Source organism: Indicator indicator, chromosome 1 (assembly GCF_027791375.1).
Source record: "Indicator indicator isolate 239-I01 chromosome 1, UM_Iind_1.1, whole genome shotgun sequence".
Taxonomy (NCBI): domain Eukaryota; kingdom Metazoa; phylum Chordata; class Aves; order Piciformes; family Indicatoridae; genus Indicator; species Indicator indicator.
The window spans coordinates 123774198-123800433 of record NC_072010.1 but is presented as its reverse complement, the minus strand read 5'-3'; the positions used below and the strand labels follow the sequence as shown (position 1 = coordinate 123800433).

Sequence of the window (26236 nt, the reverse complement as noted above, 5' to 3'; positions counted from 1 at the left end):
TCTAAGTACAGTAATGAAGAAAAATTAAGGTACTGTATGTCCTAACGCTTAAAGAAAATGGAATTGGTGACTTTAAAATTGCAACTGGTGACTTTAGGAGACAAAGATGCAAGACTTGGCTTCTCTATCTGATTTTCCACTCACTAAAGCCTAAAATGAAGAGAGAAGCATTCCTACAAGTTGGTTTCAGCAGATTTACTAACTGTATCTGTAAATCCATTGTCATTTACCAAATATTATAAGCAATCAGATTTTTGCTAAAAAAATTATATTTTGTTATTTTACATCATTTCAAATATAAATGGTGGTGCTAAAATTATCTGTAACATTTAATAAAAGCAAATGTTAATTTGCATTTGATATTTATCTTATGGGGTAATGAGCAATCAGGTTTAAGTTTACTGTAAGTATTTACTCTGGAGAAAAACGTTTGAACCATTTACCACTGAAATATTGTTGTCAATAAACTCAATTTTCCTTCTAAGGATTAATTAAAATGGATTCTTTCTAAATCGGAGTGAAACAAAAAAAAAAAATCACAAAGTTTTAAACCACAGAACTATTCATGACAGTTCTGTAATTAGATTCATGCAAACCTGTCAGGGACAAAAATCAACTACAATTTAATTTCAAACCTTTCCCAAACAACTGTTGAACAACTTATGCACTACTTTTCTATTTTTACTGCAGGATAATGACAACAACAAATGTTTTCCCTTGGAAATAAATATTCATTCACTCAGATCAAAACTGTACCCTTCCAAAAGACCACAAATGTGCAAGATCCTCTTCTAAGAGACTGATTTGGGTGGAAGATGGAACTGTGCCCACAGAAACTTCCCATGACTATATATATATATATATATATATATATATAAAACCTATAGCAGTACTTACACAAAACCTCAATCATCACAGAAAACATCCTGTGGAAGAGACTGCAAAGATCATCCAATCCAACCTTCGACCCAGCACTGAAGGGTCAACACTAAACCATATCCCTAAGCACCAGGTGCACATGCTGCTTAAACACCTCCAGGGATGACGACTGCACCACTGCCCTGGGCAGGCCATTCCAGTGTCTGATAACCCTTTCAGTGAAAAAGATCTCCTAGAACCCAGCCTGAACCTCCTGTGGTGCAGCTTGAAACCATTTCTTCTAGCCCTGCCTCTTGCCACCAAGGAGAAGAGACTGGACCCAGTGGGTCTGGTGCTGTTCAACATCTTCATCAGTGACATTGATGAGGGGACAGAGAGTCTGCTCAGCAAGTTTGCTAACAACACCAAACTGGGAGGTTTGGCTGATACAGCTGAAGGCTGTGCAGCCATCCAGTGAGACTTGGACAGACTGGAGAGCTGGGCACAGAGGAGCCAAATGAGGTTCAACAAGGACAAGTGCAGAGTCCTGCATCTGGGGAAGAATAATAAACCTTGTGCAGTTTATTATTCCTCCCCAGGTTGGGGGAGGTTGGGAAGTGATCTGCTGGAGAGCAGCCCCATGGAGAGGGACCTGGGAGTCCTGGTGGATAACAAGTTATCCATGGGACAGCGATGTGCCCTTGTGTCCAAGAGGGCCAATGGAATCCTGGGGTGTATTAAGAGGAGTGTGTTCAGCAGATCCAGGGAGGTTCTCCTTCCCCTGTACTCTGCCCTGGTGAGACCTCATCTTGAGTACTGTGTTCAGTTTGGGGCTCCCCAGTTTAAGAGGGACAGGGACCTGCTGGAGAAGGTCCAGCAGAGGGCTACGAGGATGATTAGGGGACTGGAGCACTGCCTGACGAGGAGAGGCTGAGGGACCTGGGGCTTTTTAGTCTGGAAAAGAGAAGGCTTAGAGGGGATTTAATAACTGTTTATAAATATCTGAGGGCTGGGTGTCAGAAGGGAGGGAACAGGCTCTTCTCACTTGCTCCCTGTGGTAGGACAAGGAGCAATGGATGTAAGCTGCAGCACAGGAGGTTCCATGTCAACACAAGGGGGAACTTCTTTACTGTAAGGGTCACAGAGCACTGGAACAGGCTGCCCAGAGAGGTTGTGGAGTCTCCTTCTCTGGAGACTTTCAAGGCCTGTCTGGATACATTCCTCTGTGACCTGAGCTGGATTGTATGGTCCTGCTCTGGCAGGGGGGCTGGACTCGATGATCTCTTTGGGTCCCTTCCATCCCCTGACATCCTGTGATCCTGTGACCCCTCCTTATGCCAAACTGCCTTCAGGTAGATGTAGAGAGCGATGAGGTCTCCCCTCAGCCTCCTCTTCTCCAGACTGAACAACCCCAGCTCCCAAAAATGCTCATCCTAGGACATGTGCACCAGGCCCTTCATGAGCCTTGCTGCCCTTCTCTGAATATGCTCCAGAGCTTCCATGTCCTTCCTGTAGTGAGGGGCCCAGAACTGAACACAATACTCAAGGTGCAGCCTCGCCAGTGCTGAGTACAGGGTCATGATCACCTCCCTGTTCCTGCTGGCCACTGTGTTTCTGATACAAGCCAGGATGCCATTGGCTTTCTTGGGCACAATATTATTAAAGCTGGTGTCAACTCTGATTATACCAAACATTTGTGGGTGAACAACAGAGTAGCTCTGGATATAAATCAGATAAAGATAGTTCAAATGTAAACCATTAAGCACTAAAAGGAAGTTAAGTACTATCCAGTCCAGTAATGAATGTAAGTTCACAGACAAGCATCAGGCAGTAGCTCATTAGCCATGATTTACATGGCCTATGACTCCTTCTGTGCAGAAGAGTCATTCTTTCAAAAGAGATTGCATCAAAAGGGCATGTTGTGTGTTTCAAGACTCAGAACCACTTTAATCTACTGGTTCTAAATCAGAAGTGGTAAAAGGAAAGGCCTAGTGTTATTTTACACAGACACACTATCAGTTACATGCTTCCTTTGCTCCAATACTTCACTCTTATGCTTCACTACATTTACAGTACTGGCTTACTAGGAAAGGGACAGCGTTCTAATTTCCAAGAGAAAATAAGAGTATGTCTCTGGGTATGTATGTACACAGATGCCTGTAATGTATATGATCTAAGGGTACAGAAGAATTATAAATAAATGTGATTTTATAGAAGGTAATACCAGCATATGTGGTTTTGTTACATTTCTTTTGTTGTCAAGAGAGATAAATGGGCTCCTGCAAAGGACAATTCAGAGCACCTCACCAGAGCCACAGCTATTTCTCATAGCTGACTGCAGGCAAATTCCATCCTCTTTCGGGTAACACACTCTTTTGCTACAACCTTGCCTCCCCTAAAATAATCACAGAAAAATGGCAATGTGGTCTTCACTTCATGCTGGGTAAAAATTTGAAATTGCTGTAATTATATGCAACATTTAAGCATGGTTTTTACAAGACTTTCCTCACATAAACACTATTCTGCAGAAGCTGATAGCTCATTCGTCTATGTAGGCTTACAACTTGAATCTTATTCACTTCTTGCGTCAAATCTGTGTTGGAAAAATTCCACCAATTTGTAAGGAATTCACTTCTGCAAGTGACTAAGAAACTAGGCAGTAACAGTTGAAGTCACAGAATCACAGAATCAATAAGGTTGGATAAGACCTCAAGGATCATCAAAGTCCAACCTGTCACCCAAGACCTCATGACTATCTAAACCATGGCACCAGGTGCCACGTCCAATCCCCTCTTGAACACCTCCAGGGATGGTGACTCCACCACCTCCCTGGGCAGCACATTCCAACGTCTCACAACTCTCTCCATGAAGAACTTTCTCCTCACCTCCAGCCTAAACCTCCCCTGGTGCAGCTTGAGACTGTGTCCTCTTGTTCTGGTGCTGGTTGCCTGGCAGAAGAGGCCAAACCCCTCCTGGCTACAACCTCCCTTCAGGTAGCTGTAGACAGCAATGAGGTCACCCCTGAGCCTCCTCTTCTCCAGGCTAAACAATCCCAGCTCCTTCAGCCTCTCCTTGTAGGGTTTGTGTTCGAGGCCTCTCCCCAGCCTCACTGCCCTTCTCTGGACACATTCAATTATCTCAATGTCCTTCTTAAACTGAGGGGCCCAGAACTGGACACAAGACTCGAGTTGTGGTGAGTCGTATCGACAATACTGCATTAGCTTTTTCTTAACTACATTACCTTCCTCCTGGACAATATTTTCTGTTTAGGTAATCAAACTGTAAAACTGTAGAGAGTACAGCCCCAGTTAAACTTCAAGGGTTTTGATCTAGCATGGAATGGAACAGTAAAAGTTTAGTCTCTTGTTGTTCTTAATTCAATAAAACGTGTTTTACAATCAAGCAATAAAGTAAAGGCGCCACGTTTGGGTGTGCATAGAGTTATTTCCAACTACAAACACACAGACAAAACTTTAACCTCAAATTCACATCTCTAAATATAGAGCTGCCCCTCTCTATCCTGTCTCTCTCATTCAAGGACATGCTTTGCAGATAATCTAACGCTTTTGTCTTCCAAATACAGGTGAAACGGGTAAAAATAAACTTTTCAGTTTTCTTATATTTTGCATCAGTGTGGCTTCGTATATGAATATCCATGTATGCACACATCACAGAGGGGGCTGAGCACTTACAAAGCAGATGCCTCTGACAGCTACCCAATATACAGAAATACCAAAACAAAGGGATTCAATTGTTGTAGAGAAGAGCTTTCTGTCTTACCTTGAGACACTCTTCTTGTTTGAGAAGATCCTCACAATCCTTAGCCTGCAGAACAGGAGAATTAAGGCGTTCTTCTACTTCAGACAAGGCTTGCAGAAGGTGAAGGATCTCTGCCAGGTATGTAGAAGGCACGTGAGTTGTTTCCACAGTCATAGTTTCAGTCACCACAAAAGTTGTATCTTCATGAACTGTTTGCTAGTACAGATATACAACAGAATGCTTTCTTTAGTTTCTTAAAACTCCAAAAACTTTTAACTTAATGTAATCTCCAGTTCATAACCTAGAAAGCATTAAAATTAATTTCTAAGGACAACCACAGGAGGTTTCTGACACAGATCAGTTGCACTCCATTAGTCTGTTAGAAATGGCAGCTACTAAAATCAATCTGTGCAAAAGTGTGCAAACTTTTCTTCTTTACTCTCCACAAAAACGAAGGCAAGAAATGCAAGAGTACTCTGTGATTATGGTGTTACTGAGATTTTAATATTTTCCTTTTAAATCCTCACACCTCTTCAAGAATATAACCTTCACTGTAGAAATTCCATGTATGCCAGTTCTAAAATAGTAAAATATTTCCAGGTATCAAGTAAAATAATGACTTGTGTAACAGACACAATTTCTTAAATAACATGCAACACAAAATAAGTAGGTCAGCTCAGAACTTTCAACACTATACTATAAACCAGTTCTTTTTGAAGGAGAAGGTACCATTTTGAATTTTTTTATTTGACAGGTCTTTAATACATTCATTTTTCTAAAAGAAATCCCACCACCATATCTTTTCAGGAAATTAAGATGCTTTCAAGTTTCATTTCCTTTTGTTTGTTGGTTTTGGTTTGGTTTGGGTTTTGTTTTGTGTTTTTTGTTGTTGTTGTTGTTGTTGTTTTCTGGGCAAATATGAAATAGACATCCTATTCGTAAAGGGCATGCATACATCCAGTCTAAAGAAATCTCAGAATGTTTTGGCTCCAAGAAAACAGATAGTTGATCTGTGGCATTTGGAAAGATACTGACAGGAAAGGTAACAAAACACTAAGTGCTTATATGAAGTCTTCACATTTCTGATTCAATGTGTTTATGGCTCATGGATGAAAACTAATACCAAAAGCATGCTTTGAGGCAGGGAGTACTGTGATTGCTTGTTTTAACCAAACTCCAAATACATGATAACATGAAAGTCCCTTAGAAAAAGACAAAATCTAAAAGACAAAGTATTTGTGATTTCATAAGCATAAATTATATTATTTGTTTTGCCACATTACATAGGGTGTCTAGTGTGGATCCAAGATCCACTGTGCTTGATGTCTGTCTTGAAAATATAAACTTTGCTTATGGAGGACCTCAAAGAACTTTTACATGTAGTACCTGGTAAACTATATTATTTAGATGCTTCAGTCCCAATACAGATAATCCCAGATTTTGGAGCCCTTTATATGAAAGACAATGGATCAATTGTCCTGAAGAAAACAGTTTAACAATGCAGTATGTAAAAGAAAACAAATATAAACACTGTCTTGGACATACTACATCTATTTGCCCAGTCCATCCTCTCATGCTCAGTTACTGGGCTGCCTCATCTGGTACTTCAGTTTTCTATAGTCTTAAAATATGCATATACACACTCTAGAATATGTATGAATATCACATATAAAAGCCATAAACTGTAGACTTGTGTTATTCTGCTGCATTTCTTGTGCAAATTTATTGCTTTGCTTACCGCTTTTCTCACTAAATGACTTCCCCAGTACATCTGCCAACACTGAAACCTCTCTAATTACCTTATCACTGATATAATTGTTCTTATTTAAAACAAATTGCTTTAAAAAACAAAAATGTGTTTGCCACCCATACGTTTCATGAATCACACACGTTGCAGCAGTAACGTTTTACCCCAGTGAACCTGAAGAAAAAGCTGTCCCAGCTGATTAGAAGATGGGAGCTTCCCAATAGTCTGCTGAGGTGTGTAGCAATACATTTTCATTCCTCAAGACTCTGCTGTCCACATGTAGCAAAGAACTTTAAATCCATATGTAGCAAAGAAATTTAGATCCACGTGGAGAATGTTTTAACTACAATGGCATTTTTCTTTTTGACTGAGAAAATAGAATATTTATTCTATTCATAGTAATTAAAGGAGAATTCTAGATGTGCAATGCTATTCACTCAAAATAAAGCCACATGAATATGAAAAGTAATAATACAAAATACAGTAATTTTTATAGTTGTATTAGTTTAATCTTTTTTTTTTCAATCCAAATTTAGGTTGATAACTATGTAAACATGCACATACACAGGTATGTATGCAGACCTGTATGTATGTACATAAAATCTGTGCCTTCTTGCTCTAAAGAACTCCTGAAATCAGAAAAAGGTGGAAATCTGATTTGTGAGCCCTTCATGGATGTCATGGGGCATCTTTCATTCACTGCTACAAAGAACTTACATAATAGCACTCTTCAGTGTAAAATTAATTAAACTCTGAGCCTCGTATGACATATTTGGTTTAACAATCCCTCAAACCACATGGAATATTTAACTGCCATGCATGTTATTGAGATATGTGAAACCATATATCCCTACTACACTTTACAGAAAACGTGGCATTCATATTTCTCACATGAAATTATGAGAATCCAAGAGAAATCCAAAGAAAGTGAGAAAAAGAAAATGGAGACATTCAAAGTCTCAATTGGATGATTGCTTGTACAGTTCTACAGGCAAACTAAAAAATACTAAACCTAGATATATTTGAAAGTACCAAAATGTTCCCTCATATTTGGCAACATTACTGAATACCTTATTCTCAAAAAAGGGCAACTGTCCAAATTAATTACTTCCTGAATCCTATTTGTATATGAGTTGAAATTTTGTTAAATCTGTAGAAATCAATGATTAAATTTCTTTAGTGTTTTTTTTTTTTACCAGGTCATGGGAGTTTCATTACTTCCATCTTTCCTAATTGAGAGTAGCATAACAGAACTCAAGGCAGGAGTTGGCTTCTGACTAAGGAATGGAGCCTGGGCATATCCAGAAATGACAATTTTAATCAGCAAAGAAAGGGAAAATATTTTGGCTGTTCCTTATGTTTGCTGGAATTGCCTTACTGTAGAAGACAAAATTGGCAGAGTCCTTCCCTATATTCTGGACAAAAATCTTTACTAGAAACACATAGCTGAAACTGAATCCTACACTAACATTGTAATGAGAAAAAAATAAAGAAAAAAATAAAAGAGATTGTAGCAGCTGGGAACAACTACTATTAATAGCAATAATAGTTATTCAGTAAAGATATATGTTATTCTTAATGCCAAAATTGTCCATCAGAAGCAAGACAGGTTAACGTTTTATGAAGATAAAAAGTAAATAATAACATGGAAATTAAAGTTTTAGAAAATAGTTTAAGGTGGGTTTTGAAGAAGTTGAATTTGACAAAGTGGCAGCATATCTTAGAGAATTAACTGAAAATACATTATATCATGACACAGCTCCTAGCAGCACCCTGATGTGAAGTGCAGGAAAAATAAAGAGGTGCTTCCTCCTGAAGTGAAGTGATGCTTGAGAAAGCATTATTTACAAGCAGTTATCAGATACATGAGAGTATAAAAATGTCAGTCCTCTCTGAGGAATAAACATAGGTGTGCTACAAATAAAGAAGCAGACATCAGACATCTTTTAGGTGAAGACAGTCACACCTCATTGAGTCCAAAAAACTCTGGAACCATTTATCACTTTCTAGAGCAAGTTTTAAAGGACATGACATTTGCTAGCCCATGGTTAATTAAGAAGGCAAAGGTTTGATCAAATGCTTTCAGAGATCAAGGAAAACACTTTCAAGTACATATCTACATATTAAAATCTGTTTATTCACCTCTTTTTGTGCCAACTGTGAAAGGAGAAGTCAGCTAAGATTCAGAAAACTAAATTCTGTGACTTCAGTGCTGCCAGCACATCTCACCTGTATGTGTGTGCATACATAGGAAGCAGATCAAAATTATACCAATACGATGGGATGGTCATTATGAGGTGGGATGGCCTAACTCAATCACAAACAAGTTATCTATCAGTACAAAAACAAGCACCTGCTTTAAGTACACAGAAACCTAAACCCTCACTACAGGATTACAAAATTTTGAACGCTTACATAGTTCCAGGAAGCAGCATTAAAACCTATTTGAGACTTCCTATGTATTATTTTTTTTTAACTCACATATTTTCAATTAGGAATGCAAATATTTTCTCATGTGTGTGATTATGCCACTCAGTTTACAAAAATTGCATGGTGAAATGCTTAAAGTATGTCTTTTAAAGCTTGCATCTGACATCAGCGCCACGTAAAAATTGGAATTTTAATAATGCAGATTATTTGCAGCACTGTTCTTAGACAAAGTGAAGGCTATATACCTTCACAATACTTCACTGCTAAGGCATTATGTTTCTGACTGAGAAATGCTGCATATTCTATTGAATAATATAATTCACTTATCCTATCTATACACAAAGCCAGTTAAAATGAACTTATTCTTAATAGAAGCATTCATTAGAAAACATTTGATTAAACTTTCCATGCTAGGAAAAACAATTGAAAATTGCAGGCATTGATTTTGAAAACTGTCAATCAATAGGCATTAACCAGTGTGAACTGATTTCCACTAACTTATTTTTGACCTTCATAATTTGATTGAAATGCAGAGGTTTTCTCCATAAGAAAAAGTCTGTTCCCTGTACTTTTAGGATTACATTTTGGGAAATTTCCCAAAATCTCAGTCCTGCTGCACTGTGAGCTCTGTAAATTGGATTAGATAGATATATGTGGTTTCTTGGCTCAAAGACTTATCACTCTGTATTTTTTTCATGTGATTCAGATGAGAAGAAAAAAAAGGAAAAAATGCAAATGATAAAAGTTGTAAGCATTAATTTAAAACATTTAATCCAAAGTAATTTGTTCTTTTCATGGTTGCATTCATAGTTATAAGTTTGGTTTCTTTTTTACTTCTTCCTTTTTTTCCTTCTTTTCCCCCAGAAGGCAAATATATAGATTTTTAAACTATGACAAAGTATTTTTTTGCTGCAGTCAATCCTCTGTGTTCTACACATCCTTGTGCCTTTAGAGTAATCCAAGATATCAAATACACCTAAACTGGTAAAACGACCAGCTTTGGCAATCTCTTTTCCAGTTTGTTTCAATCAGGTTTGGAAAATTTACTCCAGATAAGGAGCCTGCTGAAGGTGAGGCACTGCTGCATATTGAATTTAGCTTCTTTTTACTAAAAAACTTACCCATTGCTCCTTGCTGATGACCTGTACTCATGCAAATAAGAGACTAACACCACCAGCACAAATTGGAAACTCTAAGTTCTGCTGGTAACTTTTAACCCTAACAGTTTCCATTGGTATCTATTTGCTAAGCAAAAAGAAAAATCGTTTCAACTATGATGAGACTGGGACATAAGACTTGCATATGTAGTACTGAGTGTGGTACAAGCCAGTTCTTTCAGAAAATAAAATTGAAAAAAGAATAGAGCACTGTTTATCTTATGCTGCAACATTACCATGTCCTGGAGAAAAACTAAATTTAGCAACATCATGGCAAAATTGACTAATCAGAACTACTGGTATTTAGAAAGTATCTCTTTTTAAAGATAGATTATGCATAGATGTTAATTACTTCTGATAAATATGGCATATCACAATATTAATGATTGCAGTAGTTCAAAACTGACAAAAGGAAATATGGATGTATCTGTCGTGATTTTTAGACAGTTGTAGTATTAAAAAAGGAATTACTGGGGAAGAAAAGAGAAAAGAAGAGAAGAGAAAAGGAAAGAAGAGAAAAGGAAAGAGGAGAAAAGGAAAGAGGAGAAAAAGAAAGAGGAGAAAAGGAAAGAGGAGAAAAGGAGAGAAGAGAAAAGGAGAGAAGAGAAAAGGAGAGAAGAGAAAAGGAGAGAAGAGAAAAGGAGAGAAGAGGAGACGCGAGCAGAGGAGAGAAGAGGAGAGAAGAGGAGAGAAAAGGAGAGAAAAGGAGAGAAAAGGAGAGAAAAGGAGAGAAAAGGAGAGAAAAGGAGAGAAAAGGAGAGAAAAGGAGAGAAAAGAAAAGAAAAGAAAAGAAAAGAAAAGAAAAGAAAAGAAAAGAAAAGAAAAGAAAAGAAAAGAAAAGAAAAGAAAAGAAAAGAGAAAAGGAAGAAAAGAGAGAAAGAAAAGGAGAGAAAGAAAAGAGAAAGAAAAGAGAAAAGAAGAGAGAAAAGAAAAGAGAAAAGAAAGGAAGAAAAGAAAGAAAGAAAAGAAAGAAAAGAAAAGAAAGAAAGAAAAGAAAAGAAAGAAAAGAAAAGAAAAGAAGAAAGAAAAGAAAAGAAAAGAAAGAAGAGAAGAGAAAAGAAGAGAAGAAAGAAAAGAAGAGAAGAGAAGAGAAAGAAGAGAAAGAAAAGAAAAGAAAAGAAAAGAAAAGAAAAGAAAAGAAAAGAAAAGAAAGAAAAGAAAAAGAAAAAAAGAAAAGAAAAGAAAAGAAAAGAAAAGAAAAGAAAAGAAAAGAAAAGAAAAGAAAAGAAAAGAAAAGAAAAAGAAAAGAAAAGAAAAGAAAAGAAAAGAAAAGAAAAGAAAAGAAAAGAAAAGAAAAGAAAAGAAAAGAAAAGAAAAGAAAAGAAAAGAAAAGAAAAGAAAAGAAAAGAAAAGAAAAGAAAAGAAAAGAAAAGAAAAAATAAAAGAAAAAGAAAAGAAAAAAGAAAAGAAAAAGAAAAGAAAAAAGAAAAAAGAAAGAAAAGAAAAGAAAAGGAAAAGAAAAAGAAAAGGAAAAACAAACCAACCAACCAAAAAAAACCAAGAAAACCCCACACAACTATTGGAAAACACTTTTGTATTTAATTTCCATGTGTTACCTTCCAACACCCAAAAATGGATATGGAAATTTTTATATGCCAAATCTAGAATACATAAACCCATAGAGGTGTTAATCACTTTTTTAATTCATCCTCAATATTTATCACAGCTGAAAAAATGCATACAGACATTATAACGGAAATGTCCTACTGAAGGATGCATCTAGTTGGCTTTAGAAGGTTAAACTCCACTAATCAGTCCTATATCCTTTTAATTATGCAATCAGTTGTGACATGATGTTTAATTGCTTCTGTTAAAGCAGCATTGTGTACTCAAAATTCACCTAAAAATCTGTGAAATACTCAAAAGAATAGAAGAAACTTTATATATACATATGTATGTACATTTATATGTAAATTTCAAAATAGAGTTTCAAAATTGCATCTCTCAGTGGTAAGCTATAGAGAAAAAGCAGTGTATATAGAGGCAGAACAAGCTTCTACATAATATACTGGAAGACAGAATTCCTAGCAACACAATTCCAACTTATTTAATAGCTGATTTATTAAGACTGCAGAAGTATCCTATGCTTAGACAGCATTTGTGCATAAAGTTTTAGCACTCTATTTAAAATTATAATATGTGAAACACTTTTGACTCATCACCAAGGAACCAATTAAGGTTAAATAAAGCACAGATATGTTAGAATACAGTCTATTGATGTCTAAATTGGCTAACCCATTTTGAAATTCACTGTTGATTTGTCCTATGAACTTTCCAGATATTTATGCAAACTACATCTTTTTGCTCCTTGTTGAGATAATTTAGAAAATAAACTAAAAATACCATTAAACCTTCAAAGAGAAAGGTCCTAAAAACTGCCATCTTCTAGGAATGTTAAAATTAATTGTCTAATCATTTTCCATCTCTGTTTCTTAAAATAACCTTAATCCACATTTATAGAGATGCAATCATAAGAATAATAATAGAGTTTGTCAGGCTTATTTTGTTACTCCAAGACATAGAACATTATTATGTTTTTAATATTGTGAATGAAATAGCTGTTTTGAAAGCTAATTAAATATACCTAAGTGGATATTCAGCACTTACAGCATACATATAAAAATTTTGCTTTCTTTTGCACTTTTATGAATATACTGAGATGCATCCATGCAAAAAAAAAAAAACCCACCAAAAACACCAGAAAACAAACCACGAGTGATGCTGACATCCTGAATTGTAGACAGGAGATGGACATCATCTGCTCAAAAAACACAGTCCCCTAGGGACATATCATTCTGCAGCAGGTCCCTTTTCCCTTATTATGTAATTCGATACTATAGTCAAGTAATTTTGACAGCAAATTCTTCACCATGTAAGTTATGATGTCAGTAAATTATTATATACTGTATCAGAGAAAATAAGGTGGTAATCAGCTGCCTTATTTCTCAAATAACTAAGTAATCAATTAGAAGAAATTACTATACTAACATAATGCTCAGTTTCATCCAAAGAAAACTGAAAGACAACTGGGGGCTATGTTGCACATGATTCTTGAACCAAAGGTTGTTGGTCTTGCATCCATCTCAAGATGGACTCAGAGAACAGTAAGAAAAACCTGTGGTGTGGCTAATACTGCATTCTTATAAGCACTCGACAGAACGTAAAGTTGTAGCAAGAGTTTTCATTCCTATGTGATGAGGTAAAGGTGTTGAGTTTCACTTGTAAACTAGAGAATGTAATTTCAGTCACTGAAGTGTGTCACAGATACTGAAAAATGCCAGAGAAAAATATTTTCTGTGAAGTTCTGTCATCTACAAGACGGGGGGTGGGGGGAGGTTACCTTCACTCTATTAAAATACTATGGGTTTGCAGTGATGACACTGGATACTGTAGAGAATTAATAAGGAAACATGAAAGAAGACAAATCACAGTATCACAGTATCAAATACACATTAGAAGAAGTCAAAATACTGTAGTAAATTGGTCCACTTCTATAAAATAAAGCTATAGATGGTCTTCACTTAAATTACTGCATGCACTCAATTTAGACACATTGAATGTAAAGCTCATTTTAAAATGCATCTGTAAAACTAGTTCTTCTTCAGCTATGTCAAACTCAACATCCATCTTACGTGTACTTCCCATACCTTTCTTGTCTTAAATTAGACATAAACCAAAAATATTTGAAACAGAATTAAATTATTTGGAATCACTTTTCTAAGAGCAGGTTCCAGGTTGATGGATGCTAGAAAGTGGGTGTAAACATTCACCTATAAGTCTCTTTCCAAAGATTCTCATTCGTCATCACCCCAGGATGAATGAGGTTATAGCCCAGTCTTTAACTGTGTTGTGTAAAGCTATTTGTTTAAAAAGCTGCCACTGTAAATGTCAGAAAGGTTACGTGATATCATGGGCTCACCTCTCTTCAGTCCATAAGAAACCCAAAGCACATAAGTGAAACAGAAACTGGTCTTTCTAGTTATTTTCTTTTGACCAGTAGGTATTTTCCTATGTTGCTTTTCTAATGCCTTTTATCTCTTCGATTTGTCCTCTTCCATCCTTTGTAGGTATAATGCAGAATTAATTTGCCCCTTCTTCCTTGCAACTGTCACTTGTTTATTTACCCTAAGAACCTTTTGAGCAAGAAGAAAATCTCTTCATACCAATGCTGCTGTTTGTGAGAAACTGTGGAAAACAGTGACCAAAACCAATGGTATCCCAATATCACCAAAGTATCCACATCATTTAGCTGCAGATAGGCAACCAGGACACTAAGTCCTGTGTTTGTTTAACTGTGACAGATTTATTTCAATTAAAATTTGGTTTATATTTTAGAAAATATCTTTACATGAAAGAATATTTTACCAGTTGGGAAAAAAAAAGTTTAAATTGAACAAAATGAGCTAAATAGATCTCCACAGTGAAACGTTAATTGAAAACTGCAAGATGTCCATGTAAGACTGAACTTAAAAAAATTACTCTTGAATTTCAGATGCAAGCTGATCAGTCCTTAATCTGGCTCCAGAAGTTCCATACTCTCTCACTTGAAGTGATCACCCAATTAGGAGACAAGTATGTTTAATTTCTGAATGCCTTACAGAACCCTAAACTGAACAATATAATTTACTTGGAAAAATGAAGCTTATGATATTTAGTTCAAAATAAACACTATGACTACAGGAATTTTATCTGTTTTTTAGGTAGCTATTGAACTGCTCAGATTGAATCACTTACCTTATAGAAATAAACACATTTTGTATAGGTATTTTCCTTGTTCATTCTTGTTCAACACATAGTCTAGCAGGTATGATAAAGTCAGTCTCTCCTGATGTTTGTAATTCAATCAATTTTATTACTTTTCCCAGTATGGCCAAAACTCAGGCCTAAATATTTCAGCAGAAGAGTGGCCATAAATGTCACAGAATCACAGAATTGTTAGGGTTGGAAGGGACCCCAAGGACCATCCAGTTCCAACCTCCCTGCCATGGGCAGGAACACCTACCACTAGATAAGGTTGCTAAGAACCCCATCCAGCCTGGCCAAAAAAAACCTCCAGGGATGAGGCTTCTACCACCTCCTGGGCAACCTGTTCCAGTGTCTCACCACCCTTATGGTGAAGAACTTCTTCCTAATGTCTAACCCAAATCTCACCTCCTCTAGCTTGGATCCAATCCCCCTAGTCCTAGCACTACCCAACATCCTAAAAAGTCCCTCACCAGCTTTCTTTTAGGTCTCCCTCAGATACTGGAAGGCCACAATAAAGTTTCCTTGGAGCCTTCTCTAAACTCAATAGAATATTTGTTTCTTTCACCCATGGAATTACTGAAATGCCTTAGGTAAGCCTTTTTTTTTTTTTTTTCTGATATGTACATCAACAGGTATATGATTTTGGCAGCTGTTAATAGGTTCCAAGAACAATGTTCCTCTTGTTCTCCAAATTCCCTGGCTCTCTAGTTACAGTGTGCATGGTTCAGCTAAGAGAAGGAAAGTTAAAAAGGACCACCAGATGTGATGGCAAAAAGAGTGTTGGATAGCTTGATAAAATATGGTAGTAGGATATACAAAATTAGAATTTATAGTTTAGGCTCTGCACCTTTATTCATCTAGAAAATGTTCTCTCCGGATAGAGGTCTTCAGTACTCCCTAGACACAGAGTACTTTCAGTCAGCTCAATAAAATCTAAAGTAGCCATGACATAAACATGTTCATAGATGGCTGAAATAAAAGCATAGGAAAAAAACTTCTATAAGACAGGTTATTAACAAAACAGTATATTAACAAAAGCTGTAAGTTTAACTATAATCAATATATCAATAACTGATTTTGATCCTGATTTGGATTAAACTATGTTAATGTAGCTTTATCTCTGCAATTGAAAAAGAATGTTTTCATCATCCTGGAACAGTGCCATAAACTGTTGCAAAATAGTAATTGGAAGACATAGGTTTAGGCTGTAGCAAAGGGAATTGATAACCTCTTAAAATACTGTACCACTGCCAAGACCTAATGATTGTAGATGCTGCAGAGCTAATCTAGATATAAATGTCTCTTGACCTCTCTAATGTTATCATTTTCACTGAAATGATTTTTAAAAACACAAACATCTAATTTTATTACTCAAAAACTGCATACTGCTCTAGGACTAAACTTTAGAAGTTTGATTTTTTTTTTTTTAGGAGTATCTTAAGCTTCCATGTATTACAGTGGGATTTAATGGTTATCTATCATTTTTCAACACAATGTAAAATGTTCCACTCTTTTATAAGTTATTCATATCTCACAAGTGAAGTTTCTACTCACTGATTTCAAATGGAAATTTTTAGCAAAAATTAAGTAGAACTATTCTCAACACAGGAAATGGAAAACTACCCAAGTTTAAAAAAAAAAAAAAAAAAAAGAAAAAAAAATTTCTGCCTACTATTTATTTTGTCATTTGTGAATAAAGACACTGGGTGGTAGAAGAAACATGCAAGAAAATATGAACTATATATTTCAGGCTTTGTGCAGTTAAATTTATGTATTTGTGCACCATGTTTAATCTGTTATTGCAGTAAACATAACCTTTTCCCCTCGTGTCACACATTACTCTCTGGCAATTTTCACTTAAAGAGACAATCACTGTACCAAATTGAATAATGTCTCAAAATTGGCATTAAACTGAATGTGCAGGGCTTGAGGTAATATAACCACATCATATCTTCTTACCAAAAAGGATGACAGAAAATTCCTTTCTATGAATATACCCCCATCTGTATTTGTCATTTAGTGGCTGGATATTTACTGCAATGCATTTAGGAAACCATCAGAATTTTATGAGAATGTGCCCTGTTAGAAAGAATCAATTCTTATATGGTTATGATTCCTATATTCTGATACATCTTCCCAACAAATATTGGGGATAAGTAAAATCCAGGGAATCCCAAACATACTACCTTCACACTTTGATATCAGAAATATATTAGCTTCAACAAAGATAAGTAATGCAAATCTGTCATTAGGCCACGTAACTAAAGGTTGTCTTTGGTGCAGTCTTGCTATGTTTATTTAAAGAATCATGATGAATTGCAAGACATACAGTACAATTAAATTCTTGTTGACTTATAATAACAAGTTTAAATTGTTCAGTAAGTCTGTTATTGAATACATAATTGATTATAAATAAATTAAAATGCTGTAGTTTTCTATATATTTTGCTTTAAAAGTAAATTGTTTTCTGTATTTTCTCATATTGTTTTATTCAGATGATGGTTAACATATCTGTCAAAATTACTTTTGCTAGTATATGCATGTGTTCAAGAGAATAGTTTGAATTTTAATTCTTCTTTCATGTTTTAAAGTCTTGCACAAACAATTAATTAATCCTCACAACATCCCTGTGAGGTAGGTGCTTAGGCAGTATTAAAAAAGGGGGGAAAAAGAAGAAAAGAAAAGAAAAAAAAGGACTCAAGAACTTTACTTTGTTTCACTGATTCAGCAAAGCCAAAACAGTAACAAGGCAGTTGTACTTGTCACTCCGATTTGAGCCATGAAAATATATTGCCTCTTGCAAGTTTCATTCAGTAGGTTCTGTGCAGCTCCTAAAATATTTCACAAGAGTATTTGCATTGTCAAAGAGCAGGATATTTTTTCATGAACAATGAGAAGGGTACAGTGATTATCCTGTACACAAGTAAATTTCATCGAATAATGAAATAATAAATAAGCCCCAGATAAACACTAACAAGTACCCTTCTTGCATGAAATATTTGAGAATATGTATAAATTTAACCACTCCAAGGATAGAATTATGTTACACAAATAATATATTTTAACAATAAAAATATGTGTGATGGTTACAAGGCTTTATAAAGGTGATGGTTGTTCTCCTTTGACCAATTCACAAGCACATTTGCTGATGTATCTACCTTACACATTTCAAAGAAAAATATGCTAATATGTGGTTTTATTGATTTGCAAGTAAAATTTTCTAATGGCTATGTTCATCCTCTGTCATGGTAGGTGAGGGGTGACATAAAAAGCACATTGACAGCAGAATGTTTTTATATATATTTCATGCACATTCTTATTTCTTACTTGCTTACCAAAGAAACAAATATATTCATTATTTTTAAAAAAGACTCGTTTACAAGACAAAGCGAAGCCTGCTCTAGCTTCATGCCAATATAAATGATTTACAAGTGATTACATTCATCAAGTTTAATATAAACCATAATAATCTGAAGAGAGTCATCAAATGGAACAAGATTTGACAGCATACAAACCAAAGTTAAAGTTTCTCTGTTTCCATTAACTGCTTAACTATCTCAGTTATAAGTTTTATATATACATTATGTAACTTAATAATAGAAAGCTAAAAAAAAATAATATACAATACACTCAGTACATTAAACAGAGGATTGTATTGACCAGAAGTTTATACATTAGATGTGACTTTTGGAACTTAAAACAAACAAACAAACAAAAACAACAAAAAAACACACACACAAAAAAAACCCAAACCAAAACCAAAAAACCCACCAAACTCGCAAAACCCCCAAAACAACAACAACAAAACCCAAACCCAAACACAGTCAACCACAGAATGAATAGAAATAACTCTTAATGCCTTTACATTTTCATTATCTGTAGGTCTTCTCTACAGCCTAGGTGCATTTAAATCAATAGAATTATATTTTGTCAAAACACTCCGTTACTACTAGCACCTTTTACATTACAAAAGAGCACATAATGCAACCACTTTCTTGAGAGCAAATCTTGTCTTTCTTCACATCACATCAAAAGCCCAGAAGATAATGAGCAGACTATTAGGAAAGGCAAGAAAAAAACCTGCCATATAAAGTACCAAAGCAATCTCTGGTAACTTCCTAAATGGTTAACACCCAATATGGATTTTCATCTTGACCCTGGAATAGTGAGACTTTATTTCCCTTTTATTTATCCAATTATTGAAGCATGTATAAACCAGCAGGAATAATTATACTTTATACACAACTAAACAATTCAAAATCACAAGACAGGAAGATGGTTCATAAAATTGTGTTTTCATCCTATCAAATTTAGAAGTACAGTTTCTTGCAAAACCTCCTTTGAGAATTCAACCATTTGAAGAGGCCACGAACAGACAGTGTCATAAGCATTTTTTTTAATCTCTTCCCAAAATGGGTACAACATGTTATGGACAAATAAAAAAACCAAACCAAACCAAAACAATTAAAATTGCATGGGATGGGTAGTTTGAAAAAGACAAATTTTTGCGTCTTACACGTTCACTGAACAAAAGAGACACATGGCAAACTGACATTTTTAAACTGGAAGGAGTTATGGAAAAATAATGAGGCAACAGAAATAAACATGAATTTTTCATTGCTGAGTTGTTTTTTTTTTTGTTTGTTTGTTTGTGTGGGTTTTGTTTTTTAATTGGCTGATTTAACTTAAGGGCAATTTTAAGACCAAAGCAGATAACTACTGTATTAGAAGGTAAAGATGCCTCCACTTGCAGACAAGAGGGTTTTTCTCATTAATAACTGAAGAGTTGACACTGACCCTGAAGCTCTCATTGTTAGTAGGATGCTGTTAGTAGTAGCAGTTGCAAACATACGGGTTTGCCAGTAACAACTCACAATTTGTGCATAGTTGAGTCTTCGAAACTGAGCAAATTTGCTCTCAAAATCTTGCCAGCGCTTGCTGAGCTGTATCAGGGTTGGCTCCACTGCTTTTGCAGCCCCATCCTTAGACAAGCGTTCAGCCTGCCTGTGCACCGCATTCAGATCTTCCTTCTTCTTCTCCAATTCTCCACCAATCTCCTAAGTGAGCAAAACCAATACAGGGCCCAGGACAGTTAGCTAACTAGATCAATCAACTTAAAAGTAGCAAAATACTTCTGTCAGAAATGCCATTTCCATTTTATTGTCACAAGTCAAATTTACAGCTATTTTATGTCTTATTTCACATTTAAACAAAACGAAAATAACTGAAATTGAAGAAACTTCTTGGAGAGTGGCTGTAGAGGTACTAACAGCTAGCACACACAGAAAACCAGTCAGCAAAGGCCAACAGTTTCCACTTCAAGACTCCTGCTAGTACACTGTGATGGGCAATTGGGAGAAATTCTTTTCCCAACAAGGGTCAGCATACTCAGGACAAGTAGTGTTCAGACAGCTCACAAGTATATTATTTGACTCGTAAACGTCTTATTTTACTCCTATTTTACTCAGTGGGAAACTCAACAGAGAATGAAGCAACAAAAAGACGATGTAAAATAAACTAGGAAAACCTTTGACAGTATGTAAATAAATCTATAGAGTTTGACAGTGACATATGAATATGTTCTGATGAAAATGAATGTGCTAACATGAGATAGAGGTCATCCATATATCGGTAAGTCATTTGTTCATCTGGAACAAAGATACATAAAATCAATTACAATTTTTTACTACAAAACATTTGATGCTTCTTAATACATTGCACACTTTCCATGTTATCAACCAAAAAAACCCCAATTATTTAGTGTGTTTAAAATTATCAATATAACATTCTGTATAACAAAAAAATGTGTAATATATAGTGCTACAAAGGAATGTTAGTTTGAAGACAGGTTATTATAATTTGTTTTACTGAAAATATAAATAAAGAACTGAACTGATAGTATTCTATCTCTACTGGAATATTTGTGGTATTTTCTGTCTGTTAAATTGATAAACTATCACTCAGAAATATCTACCATTGCCACCCCAAAACAACATTACCTTTAGCTTCTGCTCGTCTTTGTGGTCTGGTAGACTGGCTAACTTTTTCTCAATGTCATCCAGCCATGTCATAAGGTCATCAGCCTGCCTCTTGTACTGATACCATTGATGAGAAATCTCTAAAGCCTTTTTTCTTCTTTGAGATCTCAAGTCCTGTTCACAGTGCAGATATTATTGGAATATGGATTAAAGACTCATAAAATAGGGATTAGCATGTGTGCACACTGAAGGAAAAACAAAAACTGGTCAAACCCACCATTTTTTTAAAACTATATTTTGATAAAATCAAACATGTAAGCATCCCATCATATTTGCTTCAGTTTAACAGATTTTTTTTTTTTTTAAAGGAGGTTGCCTAATTCAGGGTTTTCACACGTTGAATAAAACACTGAGACAGTGACCATTCAGAGAAGCTAAGACTCTTACATAAGTGTCTACACTGTATATAAAACACTTCTGCTCAGAATACTTACTGGACAGATGGAAACACAGCCCATGGGGTATCTACCCATAAGTGGGCCTTCTGTGTTTTGTGGTCTCCCAAGAAATTCTAGCCTGCATGAAAATTCTGTAGCTATTAGGAAGCAAATCCTTTCAATGCAGAAATGTGTGCAAAAAAAAAAAAAAGTTACCTTTTTCTAATTAAATATTATTTAAATAACAAATGTTTTGTGTTTATGACTCAGCTTTATAAAAGTATTAAAAATCCTCTCTAATAGGAAGGTAAAAATGTTATTTCATTTCATATAAATATTATTAAATATATTCCATTTGCATTTGCTTTAACTGCTTAACCCCACTCATACAGAATTCAGAAAACAGCATAATTTCTTAATGTACTCCTTAATAAGAAATTATAGTGGTTACTGGTACAGTTTATATAAAAATACTGAAATGAATTTGCCTGAAGTATTCTTCAATTTCATTTCAAAACATTGAGTGCCTTAACTGAATCACTCAAAGAAAAATACATATTTGACTCCATAAAAACACCTAGAAAGGATCTGGTCAATAGTACAGTTCTAGAAACACCTTTTTTTTTGTTTGTTTGCTTGTTTGTTTTGGTTTGTGTTGTTTCTCCTCCACAAAAATTATTAATTGCCTCCATTTATCTTGGAATGGTCAAAGATAAACTTAAGAGATTTCAAGTTTCTTTTAAATGTGGACAAAATGAAGGCATATTTCAGCTATTCTTCTACTGAAATCAAACAGATCTGCAAAGCTAAAAATTCAAATGAGATCCACAGGAAAGGAAAGATGCTGCTTAAAAATAAGTAATAATAAAGCAGAACCACACCATGTTTCCAAGGCAAGGACAACTTAAAATTTTCAAAATAAAGAAAAATACTGCTTGCCAAGAACATGAAAAATTCCTCTACAATAGTCAGAGCCTATGGCTCTGGGTAGGTCACCAAGGTGACTTTCCAAATATAAGATTATTTCTTTGATTTTGTTTTTCCCTGGAAAAAAAATGACACTTCCAATTGTGACTACCAGCTTGTCCAAACAAGCTCCACTGTGGGTATTTCCAGGAACAGTATCATACAGTTATACCCCTAGGAGGGTGATAACACAGAATTTTGATATGTGACTTCAGTTTTCATCCTCTTATCTTCTAAATCTCTTGGTACTACCATCTACTCTATTTTAAAGAGGCTGGAACCATTTTTCCCACTAAAGATCAAAACACATATCTTTAACTAAAGGATAAAACAACTTTGTTGCCAGAAGGATGCCACACAACTTCTGTAGATGTAAGTTTGTGAGAACTGATCCTAGCTAAGGTCTTGACTGCTGTTGGAGAACATAAAACAAGCATAAAGTGTAAAGAAAGGGATTACTATTAAAAATAAAAACACTGCTGTTGAGCTGGTAATCATACAGTTGTAGTGCTGAGGACAAAACAGTACTTGAGCTGGAGATTTAAAATACCTTTTTCAAGTCATGTCATCAAGAGAAGTACATGAGAAAATACATGCTTATAATCAAATAGTTCTAAATTACTCATCTCTAATTAGTAAAGATTGATTTAACACAACAATCCCCCCAAATGAAGAAAAAACTGGTGTTAGTAGCATGTGCTTATAGTGGTAGCTCCTATACCTTGAGAGCATTATGCTTAGTCTGCAATAGCTTTTGCTTTTTCTTTATTTCCTCCCGTTTTCTCTCATCTGTGATTCTCTTTTGAAGTGTGTCACCCCTTTGCAGCAATTCTTTCACTGTGCCCTCATCATCTTGACTCTGATTTAAAAAAAAAAAAAAAAGGCATTTAAATACAGTAGTAAGAAATACAGACATATAAAACTTCCTCTGCTAAGGTAATCATCTAACAGCTACCTGCAATTCTGTACTGAAGACTGAATAACTTTTGCTTGCTTTCTACAACACATGCAGGCACTGGAGGCCTGAAAGTAAAATAGCTCTTGAAAACCTACAGTTGTTTGATCTTAGATCTTAGTCTGTATCTAGGATAACAGTATGAAAACACTGAAGGAAAAAAAAGTAAAATGTATTTTACTTTAAAACAAAAAGAACAGATATATCTAAAATGCTCTAAATCACTGTCACTAGTCACTGAAATTGCCAGTATCTAGGAATCCTGTAATTCCTAACCATTTCATGTATGATCACAGTGCTAAACTGGTATTCTGGCAGGAGAAATGATACCAGTAAGAACTTTTCATATAGAAGTTGAATCTATGCCACAAGTTCTGAGAGTGTATCTCTTGATCCACACTAAAGTTTTACGTAATGAAAGGGAACAAACTACACTGAAGCAGCACAAAATGCCCTGACAAATTTGATTCATATACAATTTACCACTGCAGTATATATTGCCTGAAATTTTGCTTTTCCTGCGTTAAAGAAAAAGAAAATCTTGTAAAGATTCCTTTCAGCACTGATATAAAATAGCTACCTTTTAAGAATTAAAGATTGCTTGTGAAGAAATATATATTTGATCCTGCTGGGGACTCACAAAGAAAGCATCCTAAAGACAAATCTCTGTTATTGTCCAGGTAAGAAATGCCACCTCTCTGAAAATCACTCTGGACAGAACACACCACAGTGTGTCTATATACACAAATGGCTCCACTATCTGAAAATATCAAGCATGAGTAATAAAGCTTACCACAGCCACAAAACCTGGTTACAATAAATGATATAATTGGATTGATTAAGAACTAATAAACTGACATTCATTTGAATGATCATCCCCTAGCAGATGTTTTTAGTGAATGTCGTCTTCAACTATATTGCCAATGAAGATAATATCCATGGTTTATTTAGTGTTTTCAAAAGGGCTGAAAAATGTTTTTCTTATGAGCTAACAATTATCGTTAAAGCTTTTCATTAAGGCTTTACTTCAAGACTTATGATTTTTTAATGTATTAGTAAAGGAAAATTTCGTCCAGGTTATATCTGAAGATCACACAAATATGGAAGATTCTATTTTTTTTCTAGTTTCTAGGGTTTTTTCCACCTTCTTGACTACTTCACTCAGACTTCCATTTCAACTAAATTACCATATCTTTATTGAAGTCCTCCTCTTTCAGATTCACCCCCTGTTGAATTTCAACCTCCAGTGGTTCAAGCACTTTTTGTATATCAAAGTCAAATTGCTCCAATTCCTTCAAAGGAATGAAAGGCTAAAATAGGAGAAATACAAAGATTATTTATTTAAATCATATACTTAATAGTTATATTAGAAACATAAATGAAGAGACATATGCTTTACCTGTTTTATATTGCTAAAACAATGGCAGACTTTTCCATCGTGTGCAAAAATATTTGCACCATACACCTCAAAGTACCCAAAGACACAAGTATAGGCATTTAGCAATTCTATAGAATTTCCATATAACATTAGATTTCTATGGTAAGTGAATTATTAAGGAAAAAAAAAAAAAGAGATATTCTCACATTTGTGTGCAAGAATGGGTTCAGCAACATAATAGTTTTTCTAAAAAATTCAAATATTTTCTCTGCTTGGATAAATCTGGTTTGTAAGAAATTGCTCACACACAGATGAAAATCTACCAACTGCTATCAGCTGAACAAAGAATGGCAAAAGTGCCAGGTGAATTATACAAAACATAAATCAGATAACCTCTGTGTAAGATATTCCCCTAACAATATTTTGTAACATATTTAAAAAAAAAAATCAACAAAACTTCACTAATCAGAGAACCTCATGATATATCTGGTTGGAAGAGACCTCAAAGATCATCCAGTTCAATTCACTGAAGGGTCAACATTAAACCATGTCCCTAAGTGCCAGGTCCACGTGCCACCTGAACACCCCCAGGGATGGTGACTCCATCACTGCCCTGGGCAGACCATTCTAACATTTGAGAATCCTCTCTGTGAAGAAACATTTCCTAACATCCAGCCTGAACCTCCCCTGACACAGCTTGTAACCATTTCCTCTGGTCCTGTCACTTGCTGCCAAGGAGAATCGTAGACTCATAGAATCAACAAGGTTGGAAAAGACCTCAGCGATCATCAAGTTCAACCTATCACCCAGCACCTCATGACTAACCAAACCATGGCACCAAGTGCCACGTCCAATCCTTTTTTGAACACCTCCAGGGACGGTGACTCCACCACCTCCCTGGGCAGCACATTCCACTGGCCAGTTACTCTTTCTGTGAAGAACTTTCTCCTCAGAAGAAGCTGACCCTGTCCTCACTCCAACCTCCCTTCAGGTAGAGAGCGATGAGGTCTCCCCTCAGCCTCCTCTTCTCCAGACTGAACAATCCCAGCTCCCTCAGCTGCTCATCATAAGTCCATGTGCTCCAGGTCCTTCATAAGCCTCTCTGCCCTTCTCTGAACACACTCTAGCACCTCAATGCCCTTCCTGTGGTGAGGGGCCCAGAGCTGAACACAATACTCGAGGTGTGGCCTCACCAGTGCTGAGTACAGAGGGATGATCACCTCCCTGTTCCTGCTGGCCGTTGTGTTTCTGATACAAGCCAGGATGCCATTGGCTTTCCTGGCCACCTGGGCACACTGCTGACTCATAAACCAGCTTATGCTTCAAAAAAAGCTTCAATGAAAATATAGGACCATAAAGCTGCCAACCAAGCACAATTCCGCCAAAATGAACCACAGTATAATTATGGGGCAGTAGCTTAGTCTTCAGTTTTAAACTCTAAACCAAGTACCACTCATTAACAGCAATACATTGTCTTGTACCTACCTGATACCTGAGTGGCTGTGAATTGTTTAGCATGGAATATGCAATCAATTAGAGTTAATGGTCTTAGAGGTCTTTTCCAATTCTATGATTCTATATTAATTAAGTGCATTTCAAAGGATCAACAGAAAAAGACCTTTTTTTTTCTTTCAAAGTTTTAAATGAAAGAACAAATAAGAACATTTTGGTGATTCTTGCATAAAATTTTCATACTTTATGAAGTTTTAGGAACTCTCAGACATAAAAATTGTCTTGCTAAAGGCATAAGTACATTATATTCTTATCAGTTCTCTTTCCCTCTTCCTCCTAGTACAAGTGGTGTTTAATATAAAGCAAAAGTCTG

General features: G+C 35.5%; 1 protein-coding gene across 1 annotated transcript in view; it reads right to left on the bottom strand.

Annotated features, from left to right (window-relative positions):
* DMD (dystrophin) overlaps positions 1-26236 on the bottom strand; it is an 851798-nt gene that overhangs the window by 618498 nt on the left and 207064 nt on the right. The window contains exons 33-37 of the mRNA XM_054391265.1: positions 24221-24343; positions 22800-22937; positions 20697-20849; positions 19572-19754; positions 4639-4833 (exon numbers count right to left, since the gene is read on the bottom strand). Of these exons, the coding sequence (XP_054247240.1) occupies positions 4639-4833; positions 19572-19754; positions 20697-20849; positions 22800-22937; positions 24221-24343 (792 nt within the window). The remainder of the gene's footprint in view (positions 1-4638; positions 4834-19571; positions 19755-20696; positions 20850-22799; positions 22938-24220; positions 24344-26236) is intronic.